General features: G+C 38.5%; 2 protein-coding genes across 7 annotated transcripts in view; one reads left to right on the top strand and one right to left on the bottom strand.

Annotated features, from left to right (window-relative positions):
• SRP54 (signal recognition particle 54) overlaps nt 1-7,389 on the bottom strand; it is a 79,343-nt gene extending 71,954 nt beyond the window's left edge. Inside the window, exons 1-2 of one of the 4 annotated variants that reach the window (XM_014734156.3) lie at nt 6,849-7,270; nt 1,288-1,422 (exon numbers count right to left, since the gene is read on the bottom strand). The gene's annotated coding sequence lies outside the window, so the exon portion shown is untranslated. Of the gene's footprint in view, nt 1-1,287; nt 1,423-6,848 lie in introns of all 4 variants that reach the window. The other 3 variants (XM_023623962.2, XM_001491025.7, XM_070242071.1) reach the window with 3 other exon arrangements.
• A 15-nt stretch (nt 7,390-7,404) lies between these two features.
• Nucleotides 7,405-17,121, top strand: part of LOC100057679 (uncharacterized) — a 43,798-nt gene continuing 34,081 nt past the window's right edge. For all 3 annotated transcript variants that reach the window (XM_005603438.4, XM_023624002.2, XM_001490949.6), the window contains exon 1: nt 7,405-7,537. In XM_005603438.4, the coding sequence (XP_005603495.1) occupies nt 7,405-7,537 (133 nt within the window). The remainder of the gene's footprint in view (nt 7,538-17,121) is intronic.

Genomic DNA, 17,121 nt, shown 5'->3' with positions numbered 1-17,121 from the left:
AGCTGGCAGGGCATGCTCTTCCCCTGGCTGATAATACAGCTCCCTCCCCCGCCTCCTTCAGATCACTGTCCAGATGCAATTTCTCAATGAGCCCTTCCCTACTCACTTGTTTAAAATTGCAACCTCCCTTCTCTTTATTTTTTCTCATTGTTCTGTTACCAACTAACATACGATTTCCTTATATTATATATTTGCTTATATATTGTCTATATTCCCCAATCGAAATATAAGATGCATGAGGGCTGGGATTTTTGCCTCTTTTGCTGTCCCCTGTGAGCTCACTGCTTTAACTATCCTCAGTCTTATGTAGTAAGCCTTTAGTAAAAATCAACTTTATGAATGAATGATATATTTAAGACCATAGGGAAAAAGCAAGACTAGAGAACCAAAGTCATGAAAGGCCTTACAAACATCTCTTAAGTCTTTAAGACTTAAGACTAAAAAAAAATCAATGGAGATAACATGACAAATCAAAAGAAGATCAATGACCTAGGTAATTGATATTGTACAATTAATATTCATTTGCCATTACTTATTATAACTTTCCAGAATTTCCCTAAAAAGAATTTCCAAAAAGATTTTTAAAAATTAACTTCACCTTGTTCTAATATGCACACTGAAATGCAAAATATTTTTTTAATGTTAACAGCTAACACTATATCTCAAATTGGAGTAATTTACAATTCAAGCACATGCACTCAAAATTCTCTTGGCTAACTAAAAAGATTTATAGAAGTAAATCTGTGTATACTTGAATTTCACAGAAGAGAAATCTCTACTTAGACGGGGCTGTTGGAAAGGTAAGGATCACCGTACAGTACTTCATACAGTTTAACATCTATTATCTCATTCCACCCTCACAACAACTTCATGAAATAAGCAGGTTAGCAAATGGAACAGCCATTCCTTACCAAAATAGCAAAAAGACTTCCCACAGTCCCTTGGCTACACAGCCTTAGGTCCTAAGGTATGAACAATGCTTTAAACAATAGCGTTGAATACCCTTAACAGCAAATCCCAGGGACAAATTTTGCTACTATACTACAAGAGAGGAAATCATGTTTTGAAAGCAAAGATGCACATTTCTCGTCATGGAAGAGTAATTGCAATGTTCAGAAAGAAGTGACCGGTACAACTGCAATCAGGACGCACAAGGAGTGACGCTGGCCTGAGTCACACGTTCCTCTAACAGGAGTCTGACTAGGAGTTGGATAGTGAGGTGACGGAAACAGACTCAGGTTTGGGGTGCCCTAAGCAAGACAAGCAAGGGCCCAGTATCACACTTACCTGCTGCAGTGTGAAGTACTGGAAAGAGCATGGGCTTTGGAGTCTCACAGACTTGGATTCCAATCCCAGCTCTGTAACATACTGGCTGTTACTTTGGGCAAGTTACTTAATCTCTCTGAGCCTCACTTTCCTCACCTGCAAAATGGAGATAATACCATTACCAAGGTAGTTACCCTGGAGGACTACTGGCAGGATTAAAGGAGACAATATGCATAAGACTGTCTGCAAGTGTCTAGCGTATTAACTTCCTTCCTTTCTTGAATGATACCAACTGGCTTTCCCTATAAGGTTATCTGAAGTGTGAGCAAACTGGAAATTTTCTGAATAACCCTACTAAAGTGCCTGTCCCACTAGGCAGGAACCACTCCTGGACACTTTAACATTTAGCGCCAATTACATGTACCTGGTTATTATTTAAGAGAAGCTGGAGTGTCCAAACGGCCACTTTTCTTTATATAAACAATTATAAATATTCCTGCCAGAACTCTGCCTGATCTGAGATTATAGAAACAAATCCTAACGATTAGCGATTTCAAATCCTTTTATAATGAAAATCCGTATAAAAAAGTTCTTCCAAGCTCTAGTCAGTGATTAACTTATTGGATCGATATTAGTCTAAAGAACTAAATACACAAATATATTATCAGCAGTAAATATCCTCAGAAAAGTCATTTAAACATTATACATTTTTCTATAAACTAGTCATTAGCCCAAACCAATACTTGCTTTCCTGACTATATTACTAAATATATATATTTAATTCCACACAGCATACGTGTTCATAGTCTAGGACCACAGAAAAGCAAACTTATTTAACAAAGTGGGCTATAGGTATTATTTGGTAAAATTATTATATTTGAATAAGTAATATTATAATGTTAATTATGACTTTTAAATTTAGGAATATTTTTTTCATTATGAATTTACCTAATCTCCAAGGACATAATTCACCTTTTTGTTTTGGGATTATAAAAGGATACACGTCCACTGTAAAAATTCAAACATTACAGAAATATTAAAGGTAGAAAATGTAATTCTCCTAATCCTAACCGCTCTTGTCACCTGAGAACCACCAATTAATAATTTGGTATACGTTCCTATAGATTTTATTTCCTATGCATATAATTTAGGCAAGTCTTCACAAGAACTATGGTTTTGGGAGGGAGTGAAAAGAGAAGTAGAAATGAGAGAATTCTTTTGTAAATACGCTTGCTAATGCTAAAAATATGCTTGAATACAAATTGCATATATTGTATAATCCATGTTTTGTCTATAAACAAATCTCAAAAAACAGACATTAGCCACCAGGGAAATGTAAATCAAAGGCACAATCAGATACTACTTCACACACACTAGGAAGGGTATAATCAAAAAGACAGATAATAACAAGGGTTGGTGAGAATGTGGAGAAATCAGGACCCTCACGCACTGCTGGTGGCAATGTAAAATGGTGCAGCCCTTTGGAAAACAGCTTGGCAGTTACTCAAAATGTTAAACATAAAGTTACTGTATGACCCAGCAATTCCACTCCTAGGTACATCCAACAGAAAGGAAGACACACATCCACACAAAAATTTGTACATGAATGGCCACTAGCAGCTTTATTCATACCAGCCAAAAAGTGGAGACAATCCAAATACTCCTCAGCTGATGAGTGGATACATAAAATGTGGTGTATCCATACAATGGAACATTATTTGGTAACAAAAAGAAACGAAGTGCTGATACATGCTGCAACTTGGATGAAGCTTGAAAACATTATGCTAAATGAAATAAACTGGTGATGAAAGACCACATATCATATGATTCCATTTATATGAAATGTCCAGAAGGGGCAAATCTATAGAGGCAGAAAGTGGATTAATAGTTGCTTAAGGCTTCAGAGTTGGGGGAAAACGAGGAGTGACTGTTAGCGGGTACAGGGTTTCTTCAAGGAGTGAGGAAAATGTTCTAAAATTCATTGTAGTGATGGTTGCACAACTCTAAATACACTGAAAACCACTGAATTGTACACTAGGTGAATTGTATGGTATGTGAATTTTGTCTCAGTAAAACTGTTAGAAAATAACATTTGTCATCTCCGGATGCTGAATAACTAGTAATGTTTATTTTCTTATTTATATCTTTTTGTAACTTCCAAATTCTTGGTAATGACTAAGAGTATTATTTTTATTTTTAAGCCAAAGGGAAAATTAACTATTTTTCAAAGTTCTCCTTGTGAGAATTAGAGTGATATTATCCTAGGAGTTGAGCAGGGTCAACCCTTGCATTCATCTATTCATTCATCAAACACCTCCTATGTGCTCCAAGGAACTGTCCCAGCACGAGAAAAGTTCTACTCCAAATCAATTACTTACATTAATTTAACACAGACAAGACTCCTCTATTAAGTTCAGATGATAAATCATGCATCATATCATCACGGACTTCTCTGCCTTAATTTTTCACCAAAGGTTATATTTAACTATGTTAAGAAGTATCAGGAAATTCTCTCTTCATTAAAATAATTAGTTTCGAATTTTAAAACTCACTTTTGTATTAAAAATAAAACGACTGCAACACTTCATAGTTTAATAGCAGAAAAGGATATCAAAAATTCAATTAGCAAGAAGGGGTAGTAACGCAAAAACACTAGGAATCATTTCATTAAGATACTCTTTGGCTGTCAGGTCAATCACAGAAAGAATCTTTATGTAAACTCTTACAAAGAGGAAAATTAAAACAAAGTCAAAAGAATTCCTTGGAAATGGTTTTCCTTGAAGTTGAAAAGAACATAGATGGAAAATATGGAGGAGGGGGGATAAAATGCACATGCTCAAGCAATGGGTTATTTCAATGACATTTAGATAACACCTGGGGCTGGCCCCGTGGCTGAGTGGTTCAGTTGGAGAGCTCTGCTGCAGGCGGCCCAGTGTTTCGTTGGTTCGAATCCTGGGCACGGACATGGCACTGCTCATCGAACCACGCTGAGGCAACGTCCCACATGCCACAACTAGAAGGACCCACAACGAAGAATTTACAACTATGTACCGGGGGGCTTTGGGGAGAAAAAGGAAAAAAAAATAAAATTCAAAAAAAATTTAAAAAACAGGGCCAGCCCGGTTGCACAGTGGTTAAGTTCACATGTTTCACTTCAGCGGCCTGTGGTTTGCTGGTTCAGATCCGGGGTATGGACATGGCACTGCTTGGCACACCATGCTGTGGTAGGCATCCCACATATAAAGTAGAGGAAGATGGGCACGGATGTTAGCTCAGGGCCAGTCTTCCTCGGCAAAAAGAGGAGAACTGGCAGCAGTTAGCTCAGGGCTAATCTTCCTCAAAAAAAAAAAAAAACAATGGGGTTTGCTGGTTAGATAACGCCTATCAGCTAAAAATTAAATAATCAGAATCTCCAGGGATGGTAACACCAAAAAGTTTTCAGGGAAGTGGCCTCATCGAAATTCTTGATTAGGAGAGCAAAACAAGGCATCTATATTTTGAAAAACTTCACTGGTTATACTGATGAGCAGCCAGGGTTAACAATCACTGCATGAAGCAATACTCCTCAAAGGAAACAAGAGAATGAAAACTCTGTTTTATAATTCAAAAATTAGACACTATGTAGCAAATACATTGGAGATGGAGATTTCTTTCATTGGAAGGAAAAATTTGAGAGCAAAGAGACTACACACACTAATCAGACTCCGAAAGTCTAGTCAAGAAATGTAGGCTTGAACTAGGGAAGCAGAAGTCAAAATGAAGAGAAGGGGCTTGAGTCAAGGGCTAACCCACAAAACAGGATCTATAAGACCTGATGACCAAATGGCTGGTGAGAAGGAAGCAGAAACAGAAGGCAAAAATGACTCCAAAGTCTCTGATTTGAATAACCAGATAGCTAGTGATGACATTAACCAATGAATGGAAGGCAAAAAGAGAAGCTGGTTTGAAAGTTAAAGAGTTAATAGAGAAAAGGTTCAAGGGGCTTTAAAGGTTATTTGTGATATTCTACTACTTAAGTTGGATATTGAGTATACAGGTGTTCATTTTATCATCCTCTTTTAAATTGAACATACAAAAATCACAAAATTCAACTACGGGTCAAACAAGGGGTTAAAACTCGAAAACACACTGGGAATTACTGCTTTTATATACTTTTGTACATATGATATACGTACTAATGAAAAAAGGGAGAAAAAAGGAAGGAGGAGATAGTGAATGTGGTTTTGGACCTATTGAATCTAGAGAAACTAAAGAACTCTACCACTCATGGGACAGAGGCTAAAGAAAAAGATTTGCAAATGTTTGGCATACGAGAATAATGCCATGGAAGCCATGGATGTAGGTAAGAACTCTCAAGGAGAGCCTGTGGGAGACCACTTGGATTACAGTGATAGCAAAGGGTCAACTAGAAAGAGTCAACTAAGACTGAGAATAATCAATGGGATAGAAGTTTTTACTAATTCCCCTTCCTCTCCAAAGGCATACAGAAGATCAATTTTTTTTTTAAATCTACCATTTATGGTTATCTTCCTATATTCCAGTGGTAGGTCCAGAATTTCCAGATGGATGGCGTTAGAAGAGTAATCTATTTGAAGGAAGGCATGAAGATGCTTTTGCATAGTACTTTAGATTAAGTTAGAAAATACTAATTGACCACATCAAAAAATCAAGGGAAAAAGGTTTGAGACAAATCTTTCCCCTCCCCCTTGGCACCACCACTGCTATATGCTAGACACGATGCCAAACATGTTACCTAATCTTTCATCCTCATAATAAGCTTATCAGGTAGATGAGGAAACTGAGGCTAGACTGAACAGCAACTTGCTCAGGGTCGCAAATCTCCTAAAGAGTACACTAACTCTCATCTGTGTTCCCATAACTCTCATGGCTCTTTATATCTTACTAGAGTTTCTCATTACTTATTTTGATACAATATATATTTATGTGCCTCTCACAGTACTGTTAGCTCCTCAATGACAGGGTTTGTGTCATTCATTTCTGTATCCCTATAACTAAGAATGAGAAAATATTTTGGATTAAGTATATGAAAGAACTAGATAAGAATAACATCAAGAAAGCCAATAGGGGAAAGAGTTTCAAGTAATGGTTGGTCAGTAATGTCAAATGCTAGAGAGACGGGCACCAATATATCTTAAGTCATCACTGGCCCTGAACTGATATCCCTTATTCATTTACTGAATGCCTACTATATGCAGGACAATGTGTTAAGCACCACGGATACGGAAAAATTAAATCTGGTACACGTCAAAAGGTTTTCTGGGAAGCAGTCACATCTAAATTCTTGATCCAGAGAGCACAACAAAAAGTCAGGCCTGCAATTGTCTACATCTAATTTGGCTCGGGTAAATCTGAAGACAACTTAAAAGGGTCACAGCGCATCTTTTAGTAAAACTTCTGATGGCGGGCACGAGATGAAAAAGGGCCAGGGCATCTCGGTCTCGGTGACCACGGCCGACGGCCAGGGAAGCCGACTCGCTCCGAAGTCTCTAGCCCCCTGAGCAGGGCTGGGGCTGCCCTAGCTGCCACTCCGCAGCCTGGGGCAGGAAAAAGCAGACACTTACCGAAAAAGGCACCGCTACCGCCGTGGCCCAAAGGGGCCGGGGATTTCTTCGCGAGGCCCCAGGCCGTGGGAGGAAACCAAGGAAAGCGGGGATCAGACAGACAGCTACAACCCCACAGCCCGACTTTCCAGACTACATAAACTAGGGTCACAGCGCCCAGCTCCGCGACGCCAACTCCCACCAGCTGGAAGACCGACGACTGCCACCGAACCTTCCGCCCAATGAGGAAACGTCACCACTCGGCGTAGACCAGCCTTTCATAAAGGTACACTTCCGCTTCCGGGGCACCCGCCGCGTTGCTTCAGTGCGTTTACCGAAAGGGTTTAGAAAGAAGTCTGGCCTCCAGGACCCACCTTAAGAAAAAGTGGCTTAGCTGAGCACTGCCAGCTAAGAGGGAAATGATGAGAGACTGGGGTGCGATTGAGTGTAGGGATTCCGGAGCGCAAGTGGGAACTCCAGAAAGGGGGCGGGGCTTGGGGCTTTCGAAGCCAAGGGAGGAGGGTTCCACCGAGGGTCGGATCGCGCGTCGCAGCTCGTCCCTGTCGGCGCGTGCGCAATGCGAACCTTCCCCGGCCCTGCTTTATGCCGCAGCATGGAATTCCGCTCAGCGAAGCGAGCGGTCCTGCAGCTGCTCCGTACGGTGGCCCCGGCAGACCTCCCAGCACTGCTCGAGTGGATGCGAACTACCCGTAAGCGACCAGAGTCAGAGGCAGGCGGCTGGGGAAGGATGTGCTATGTTCGCTGACTTGTGGGATTTAGGATGAGGCCGAAAGCTGTACAGGGGGTCGCTGTGCTGGTCTCTCCTTTGCTACGGGGCAGGTTGACGGGGACACGTGTCAAAGCTTGGCAGGGTCAGAGTCCAGCTTGAGACTGGGTGCAGGAAGTCCTCACTCTGGCTTGTTTGTGATCGCGCTGCTGACTTCAGACAAGCCGCTAGAAGCTCCTCGTGCCTAAGCCCTATTCTGAAGGGAAAACAAAAAAAGAAAGAGGGGTCAGCCCTCAGCTCCTGTTACTCCCACAACTTGTAGGATACTACCTGAAAAAGCGCTTTGCGAGAAAAGTTTTAGGCTGTAGAGCTGGAAGCTTTTACTCTACAGGCAAAAATCACTTGTAGTTAGTGTCTTTACTTTCTCAATCGTAAAATGGGCCGTCGATTTAATAGCTGTTTTTCTGGGGTAGGGGGAGGGAAAGAAAAGGAGGGGGAGGGAGATTTTAAACTGTTTACAAAATTAATAATAGTAATAATTAAAAGCACAAGTTAGAATTGAGGAAATGTGGTAATTACGTGTAGTTATTGAAGAATAGGATAGATCAGTTTTGGCAAAGTGAAGCCTGGTGAAAGTAGAGAAAATAGGATATTCTTTCTTTGAGAACTATGCCAAACCATACTATTCCTCGATACCTCTAAACATTGATGCCTATTTTTATTTTCCTCCAGACTCATGACTTGAAATATTCCTGTTCGCTGATGACTCCCACTTTCAGACTTCAAACCCTGACTTCTCTCTTTGTGGTGGTAGAGTCAATCAGTAGGTTTGGGTACTATTATTATTACCACACATTTTGGAGGATCATTTTAGATAAGATGCCAAACTAAAATTAACTTGGACATCTGATAGTGGGTGTAGCCTGGAAAGGAGAGAAAATCAGAGAGGTAGCTTCAGATTTATGCACACGTGTAAGATTCAAGATAGGAATTTCCAAAATATCCTGAGTCTCCTATCACTGCATTAAAACCCTGTCTTGACAGTTTTACTTATCATATCCCAGTTGTTTATAATAGACAGTGCTAATTTCCATTTGTTTTTTCCTACATTCCTAAGCACAAGATCTTTTATTCCAAAAGCCCTGAGTGCCTACAAAAATGCCACCTACTGCCTGGTTCTGGCAATTGCACAGTTACTAAAACATCCTTGCTCTCAAGATTTCAATTTTGTGGAGCCATTTGTCATTGAAATCTCCAGATTTGGAGGCATCAATTGAGACTCCATTTTTCAAAATCAGGAAAACTTGAAAGCGTGTTTTGGATGATAATTTTGTACACAAGAAGACCCAATATCACTGGCTAACGAATACATTTTTCTTTTTTTTAAAGCACTTTTTGTGCCTTTCTCCAGCAGACCCTGTAGTCAGAGAAGCTCAAGCAATTTGTTAAACAATTTAGAAAACAACCTGAGTTCTGAAGAATGTTTATTAACATGACTGTCTGAAGAAGTGAGAGTGTCACTTAGCTTAAAATGAAGTATGTTTTAATATAAATCTTAAAAAGTGTAATTTAGCATTCCTTTTTAGGTGGTAAAATACTCATAAAATTTACCAGTTTAACCATTTTTTAAGTGTACAGTTCAGAGGCATTAAGTACATTCACATCGTGCAACCATTATCACCATCCATCTCCAGAACTTTCTCATCTTCCCAAACTGAAACTCTTATACCTTTTTATGAAGTGACTCTAAATACAGCACAAAAGATTCTTCCAATCAACCATTTTTCATTTTCCTAATTGATTTCCTTCTTCCAGAAAAAAAGAATTATTTTGTTATCTCTGGCATTAAGTCACTTTCATAATATCTTACTTGTATGACATTTGCTTAGACCTTTAATTATTATAACTCTCCTTGAATTTTTATACTATTTGATGGAATAGCAAGAGCCCATAATAGGCAGTGCGTATAACTTTGGTTTTGAGTGTTGAAGAGTTTACTGAAACTAAAAAATATCCACATACAGCTAACAAGTAAAATCACAATAATTTTAAATACAGAAAAGAAAGAAGATTATTCTTGGTCTCTGAAGGAATATTATCACACCAAGACCTAGGGTCATTTAGGATCAGGCCGATAGAACCAGAAGCTTGGACAGGGCAGAGCCAAGCTCATGTCAGTGTCTGATATAAACTGAAGATGTAGAAGAAATAAAGGTAGGAGCCTGCATTTCATCTTGGTACAGCTGAGGCCAGAGGTCTAAGAAACAAATGAGCACCGACACAGGAAGGATGAACCAAGTCTGAGGGGCAAAGCACACAAAGATAAACCTCCCCCACAGAAAGAAAGAAAAAGAAAAAGTGAAAAATACAGCAGAATCTCAGCTCATTGATTCAAGAGCGTCTGTTCTCTTCTGTTTCCTGTATGTGTGTAAAGTAAGCTCTTGATCTAGATTTCAAAGGCAGGAAAGTGAGTGCAATCCATAAGTGAAGGGAGCTGAGAGCCAGAACTGCAAGCTGGGTCCCCAGTCAGCATAGAAAAAAAATACACTGGAACAGCTCTTAAGAAACGCTATTCTGAAGCCTCTGAATTTTTCCTGGATATGGAAATACAAATGAGGAAATCAAACCAACAGCTCATAAGAGTTACTATTAAGAATCAAGTTACAAAGGATAGAAAATTAGGGTTTGCTATAAGAAAATTAACAAAATCATCAGGAAAATATTTAAATGCTTAAAGAAGATAACAATAGGTGACTAGAAGCTTCTCTGTATCCTGTATTTTAAATACATCTTCACAGAGCAGAACTGGACATGTTGCTGAGCAGCAGCTACAGAGCTGTTAGAGGTTCTTTGAAATTCCCACAAATCTAAAAAGCAAAGCCTGGGATCTGGTTAACAGTAGTCAGACAGCGTACTGCTCCAGTTATATTGTATTTCCACTGAGAAGGTATCCATATAACAAAGATTTTCTGATCTTTATTGAAACCATATGAATCTGTGAAAGTTACCAAGTATATAAGGTAGTAAAAAGAGGTTTTTTCAAAAACTGAAAATGTGGACTGAGCAAATGGGTACCTCTTGAAAGTTTTCTATCAAATAAATAAAAATAACTGTGCTTTTCTCTCTCTCACGCTTGTATGTTAAAAATGGCCATGATATATAAAAAGAATAATACATCACGAACAAATGGGTTTATCCCAGGAGTGCACTGTTGGTTTAACAGTACAAAATCAATCAATGTAATTCACCATATTAACTAAAAAGAAAAACTTTGTGGTTGTCTCAATAGACAGAGAAAAAGCATTTGACAGTATCCAGCATCTCTTCCTGATAAAAGCTCTCATCAGACCAGGAATAGAAGGGAACATTCTCAACCTGATAAAGGGCATCTATAAAAAATCTACAGCTAACATCATACTTAATGATGAAAGACTGAATTCTTTCCCCTAAGATCAGAAACAAGACAAGGATATGTACTCATCATCTCTATTCAGCAGCATAAAGCTTCTAGCCAGTATAATATGGCAAGCAAAGGGAGGAGGGGGGCATCTCAGTTAGAAACAGGTGAATAGATCAACAAATTGTGGTGTATCTTTATAATGGAATACTGCTTGGCAAATAAATGGAATGAAGATTTATATGCGCCACAGTGTGGATAAATTATGCTAAATGAAAGAAGCCGTGCTCAAGAAAGACGGCATACTGTACGATCCCATTTATATAAAACTCTGGAAAATGCAAGCTAATCGACAGTGATAGAAAGTAGATCTCTAGTGGCTGGGTGGGTGGTGGGATTGGAGAGGAGGAGGGCTTACACATGGGCGTGAAGAAACATTTGGGGATGACAGATGTGTTCACTGTATCGCTGTAGTGATGGTTTCATGGCAATATACATATGTCAAAACATATAATTGTACACTTTAAGTATGTACAGTTTATTGTATGTCAATTCTGCCTTTATAAAGTTGTTTAAAAAATGACCACAGATTCTTTGACCCTCATTCCCTGAGAGATCAGGTCTGTGTTTTCTCCCCTTGAATCTGGGTGGGCTCTGTGACAGCTTTGGTCAGTAGAACATGGCAGAAGTGACACTATGCCAGTTCCAAACCCAGGACTTAAGAAGCTGGCAGTTTCTACTTCCTGTTTCTTGGAATGCTTGCTCTGGGAAAAGCTAGCTTTCATGTTTGTAGTACAACTACCCTGAGATTGTCATACTGTCAGGAAGCCCCAGCTAGCCTATGGAGAGCAAGATGCTCAGCCAGCCTATAACTCTTCCTGCCATCCTAGCCGAGGCACCAGGCATGAGTAAAGAAGCCATCTGAGATATCCAGCCAGTCAAGCCTTTATTACAAATAACATTGCTATGAACATTCATGTGCAGATTTTTGTGTTAACAAGTTTTCATTGCTCTATGATAATGTTCAGGAATGTGATTGCTGAGTCATATGGTAAGTGCATTTTCAGTTTTATAGAAACTGCCAAACTGTTTTCCAGAGTAGCTGTACCGTTTTACATTTCCACCAGCGATGTTTGAGTAATCCAGTTTGTCTGCATCCTCGGTAGCATTTGATATATCAGTATTTTTAGCCATTCTTATAGTTGTATAGTAATATTCATTGGATTTTAATTTCCATTTCCCTAATGATGTTGAACATTTTTTTCATGTGTTTATTTGCCATTTATATGTGCTCTTTGATGAAATGTCTTTTGCCCATTTTCTAATTGTATTTTTATACTCTTGTTTTGAGAGTTCTTTGCATATTCTAGATATAAGTCCTTTGTCAGATATATGGTTTGTGGATATTTTCTCCCAGTCTGTAATTTGTGCATCCTCTTAACAGAATCTTTGCAAAACAAAAGTTTTTAATTTTGATGAAGTCCAACTTATGCAGTTTTCCTTTTTTAATGTCAAATTTAAGAACTGTTTGTTTAGCCCTAGATTCCAAAGATTTTCCTGTATGTTTTTTCTCTTTATTTAAAAATTATAGAACACTATGTTAGTTTCAGGTCCTATTTCTTTTCCAAAAAGAATTGTGGTTTTTTGTTTTACATTTAATTCTTTGGTCCAAGTTAATTTTTGTGTAAGGTGTGAAGTTTAGGTTGAAGTTTATTTTTTACCCCTTCAGAATCGCTTTTGCTCCAGCACGTTTGTTGAAAAGGCTCTTCTTTTGCCATTGATTTGCTTTTGCATCTTTGAAAATCGGCTGGCCATTTTTTTTGTGGATCTATTTCTAAGTCCTCTGTTCTCTTCCATTGATTTATGTAGTTCTCCCTGACCAGTACCACACTGTCTTGATTATTGTAACTATTATTATTTAAAAGTGTGTTGTTTAATTTCCAAGTGTTTGGAGATTTGACTCTTGTCTTTCTGTTCAGTAACTAGAAATCAGTTTTCTAGTTTGATTCCATTCTGGTCAGAGAAGATACTCTGTGATTTCAGTTCTTTTACGTTTTTGATATTTGTTTTATGACCCAGGATATGATTTATCTTGGTGAATGTTCTGTGGGTACTTGGAAAAAACAGTGGGTTCTACTTTTGTTTAGTGACGTAGTCTATAAATAGCTATTAGATCTTCTTGGTTGATGATATTTTTCAGTTCTTCTACATCTTTGCTGATTTTTTGCCTAGTAGTTCTGTCCATTGCTGAGAGTGGGGTGTTCAAGTCCCTAGCTATCATTGTGGATTTGTCTCTTTCTCATTTCAGCACTATCAGTTTTCGTTTCGTATATTTTGAAGCTCTGTTGTTTGGTGTATGCACATGTAGGATCACTATGTCTTCTTGATAGATTCAGCCTTTTATCATTATGTAATGTTCCTCTTTGTCCCTAATAATTTTCTTTGCTTTAAAGTCTATTTTATACCATATTAATATATCCACTTCTTTTTTTTAACTAATATTTGGATGATATATTTTTTCCCATCTTTTACATTCAGTCTTCCTATGGCATTATGTTTGAAGTGAGTTTCTATTGACAGCATGTACTTGGGTTATGTTTTTTAAATCTACTCTGCCAGTCTCTGTCTTTTAATTGATGTATTTAGACTATTTACATTTAAAGTAATTATTGGTATGTCAAAGCTTAAGTCTGGCATTTTATTGTTTGTTTTCTGTTTTTCAACCTGTTTTTATCTTATCTTGCCTTCCTGTGGGTTACTAGAACAGTTTTAGAATTCTGTTCTTGTTTATAGTGTTTCTGAGTATATCTCTTTGTATAGTTTTCTTTATGGTTGCTCTGAGTAATACAGTACACATATGTAACTTATCACCGTCTACTGGTATCACTGTTTTATCACTTGAGTGAAGTATTGAAATCTTAGTTCCATTGAGGTCCCTTTACCCTCTCCCACTTTTTAAATACATTGTTTTATGTATTTCCTCTATATACATTGAGCACTATATCAGATGGTTTTATAAATTTTGATTTAACCACCAAATATGGTTTAAGAAATTAATGAGGAGAAAGACTGTGTATTATATTTACTCTATTTTTATCCATTCAATTGTTCTTTCCTTTCTGAAGTCTGCTGTTTCCTTTCTGTGGGAGAGCTTCCTATGGCTGTTCTTTAAAGACAGGTCTGCTGGCAACATGTTCTCTTAGTTTTCCTTCATGTGAGGATGTCTTTATTTCTCCTTCATTCCTGAAGGATAATTTCATCAGATATAAAATTTACAGTTTGCAATCCTTTTCTCCCAGCACTTTTTTCAGATGAAAAATTTGCTGTTGTTCGAACTGATATTCTATAAGTAATGAATCATTTTTCTCTGGTTGCTTTTATTTTTGGTGAGGAAGAATGGCTCTGAGTTAACATCTGTTGCCAATCTTCCTCTTTTTTTTTTCCTCCCCAAAGACCCAGTACATAGTTGTATATCCTAGTTGTAGGTCATTCTAGATCTTCTTTGTGGGATGCCACCACAGCATGACTTCATGAGCGATGTGTAGGTCCACACCCAGGATCTGAACCCACAAACCCCCGGCCACGGAAGTGGAGCATGTGAACCTAACCACTTGGCCACAGGGCCAGCCCCCTCTCTGGTTGCTTTTAAGATTTGTTCTTTGTCTTTTGTTTTCAGGAGTTTATGATATGTCCTTGTGTGGATTTCTTGGGGTCTATCCTATTTGGAGTTTGCTCAGCTTCTTAAATCTATAGGTTTATGTTTTTCACCAAATTTAGGGAGTTTTTAGCTATATTTCTTCAAATACTTTTCAGCCCCACATTCTTTCTCCCACTCCTGGAACTCTGATACTAATGTTAGATCCTTTGTTATTGTCCCACAGATCCCTGAGGCTCTGTTCAATTATTTTTTTCATCTGTTTTCTCTCTGTTGTTCCGATGGAATAAATTTTATTGATCTGTCCTCACGTTCACTGTCATCTCTACCTACTATTGAGCCCATCCAGCAAGTTTTTAATTGTATTTTGATTATTGTATTTTTCAGTTCTATAATTTCCATTCCATTCTTTTTTTATAACTTCTTTTTCTTTGCTGAGATTTTCTTTTTTTTTTCACTTGACACAAGAGAATACATTTTTATGATGTCTGCTTTAAAATCCTTGTCTGATAATCCAAATTCTGTTTCATTTGGATATTACATCTGGATTGCCAGATTAAAATTATGTTTTAAATGATTTTCCTTGTTCTTGGTGTGGTAAGTGATTTTTTAATTGTATCTGGGGTATTTTGGATATTATGCTAGGATAATTTTGATTGTATCCTGGATATTTTGGATATTAGGCTAAGACTCTTGATCCTATTCTAATCTTCTATCTTAGTAGGCATTTGCCCTGCTTAGGTTTAATCTCTTGATTCCGGCCTACTTTTGTGGGCTGTAGTTCCCATAACATTTAGTTTCCAGTGCCCTTGCAGTGCTATTCAGGTCTGCATAGCTCTTTGGCCCTGCTGCAGCTCCTGCTCAATCTATGCTGGTGTTGCCTGCTTGGAGAAAGACACTTTCTTGGACCACCTCATGTTGCTGAGCTGCCTTCCACTGCTCGGGGTTGGAGGGACAAGCATTACCGGGCCTGGTTTCCTCTCTGCCAGTGGGCAGAAGTCTGGGAGATGCCAGGCCTGGGTCTCTGAGCCACTGGGTAGAGGACCTAGAGATAGTAGGCTTCTCTCGTGTTACCTGATAGCCTGCCGCTTCCCCAGGTGTAGAGTAGGGATTAGGGCTCCCCAGTAGGTCTCTGCTGTTCTTCCCCTTTACCAGTCTTGGCAAGAGAGAGGAGGCTTTTCTCAGTTCTTTGGGGGTTTTTTGGTCTATGCTGGTTGGTGGTTCTGGGATGCAGGCCTCTCCAGTGCCCAGTCTAGGCTACATGAAAGATAAAAAGGAAAGCCAGGGAATGCATCATGGTGACCTTCCTCAAGCCCTGAGGTCCCTAAACAGTTCACCTTCTTTCTAGCTTTCAAAGTCCTTTATGATTGCCTTAAATTATTTCAGGAGTATTTAGTTGTACTTAGAGGAGAAGAACAGGAGAAAGTGAGGAAAGTTGCCATCTTGTCTAAGACCAGAAGCCCCCTCAATAAATTTTTAAAATTTGAATAGGGACTTCAGGGTAATATATGAAATGATTGAATAATAGGTAATATATAACCCGATATTTACTTATGCATTGTAAGTCATTAGAAGTAAGGATATGGGCGGAGTGAAGGCTGGAGGTCAAGGGTGAGACTTCATGAAGACAAAGTAACTTGGACAGGCCCTTATTGCAGAAAGCGAAGTCATACACTTGAAAGGAACAGTATGAACAGGAAGGAACATGGAAAACAGCTGAGGAGATTTGCCTGTCTTGGGCAAAAATTATGTTAGGAGTAGTTAGACTAGAAAATAGGATGGTTGGACTGTGGTGATATAAAAGGCCTTAAAAGTTTAGACTGAGGCTTGACATGCTGAAAACAGAAAACCATTCAAAAATTGTACTGAGAGGGAGAGACATGAAAGTGAGGTTTAAGCACGATTAGTTTAAAATCGGTGTGCAAGGTATTTTATAATATGGAGAAGCTGACATCAGGGAGCTGGTTATGAGTGTGTAATGGTGTTTTGAGTGTGAGGTGATGACTGTGGCTGTGAGTAGCTGAAGTGGGAATAAAGAGGAAGAAATATTGAACAGCGATGGGACTTGACACCTGCCTATCAGAAGTGAGCTTTGATTCATGGACTGTCGGCTTTGGTGACCTCTCTTTCCTCATATATTTAATTAAATATAAAAAGGAGATTTTTAAAGAATTAGTTTTCCCCTTTGGAGAAGCTCTTCTTTCTCTCCTCTCTTCCCACCTACACTTGTAATTTGAGAAAAAGTTCACTGTCCTTAGGCAACTGATTAACATCTTTCTTTAATCTTTTTCCAAGCAACATACTATTACCACGCATTCTGAAATAGCTATTATACATGTTAAAAGATGTTCAGCCTCACTAGTAATTAAAGAAATGCAAATTAAAACAACAAAGTTTGTTTTTATGGTAATATTCAATGCTGTATGGGTTTACCGAGACACATATGCTTTACCCTTAGAGTAAATTGGTGTCTTTCAGGAAAGAAATTTGACAGTATGCAGCAAAAGGCTTTAAA

Source organism: Equus caballus, chromosome 1, assembly GCF_041296265.1.
Source record: "Equus caballus isolate H_3958 breed thoroughbred chromosome 1, TB-T2T, whole genome shotgun sequence".
In the NCBI taxonomy this organism is placed as follows: Eukaryota; Metazoa; Chordata; class Mammalia; order Perissodactyla; family Equidae; genus Equus; species Equus caballus.
Note: the sequence above shows the minus strand (reverse complement) of the source record. Positions and strands in the feature narration are given on the sequence as shown.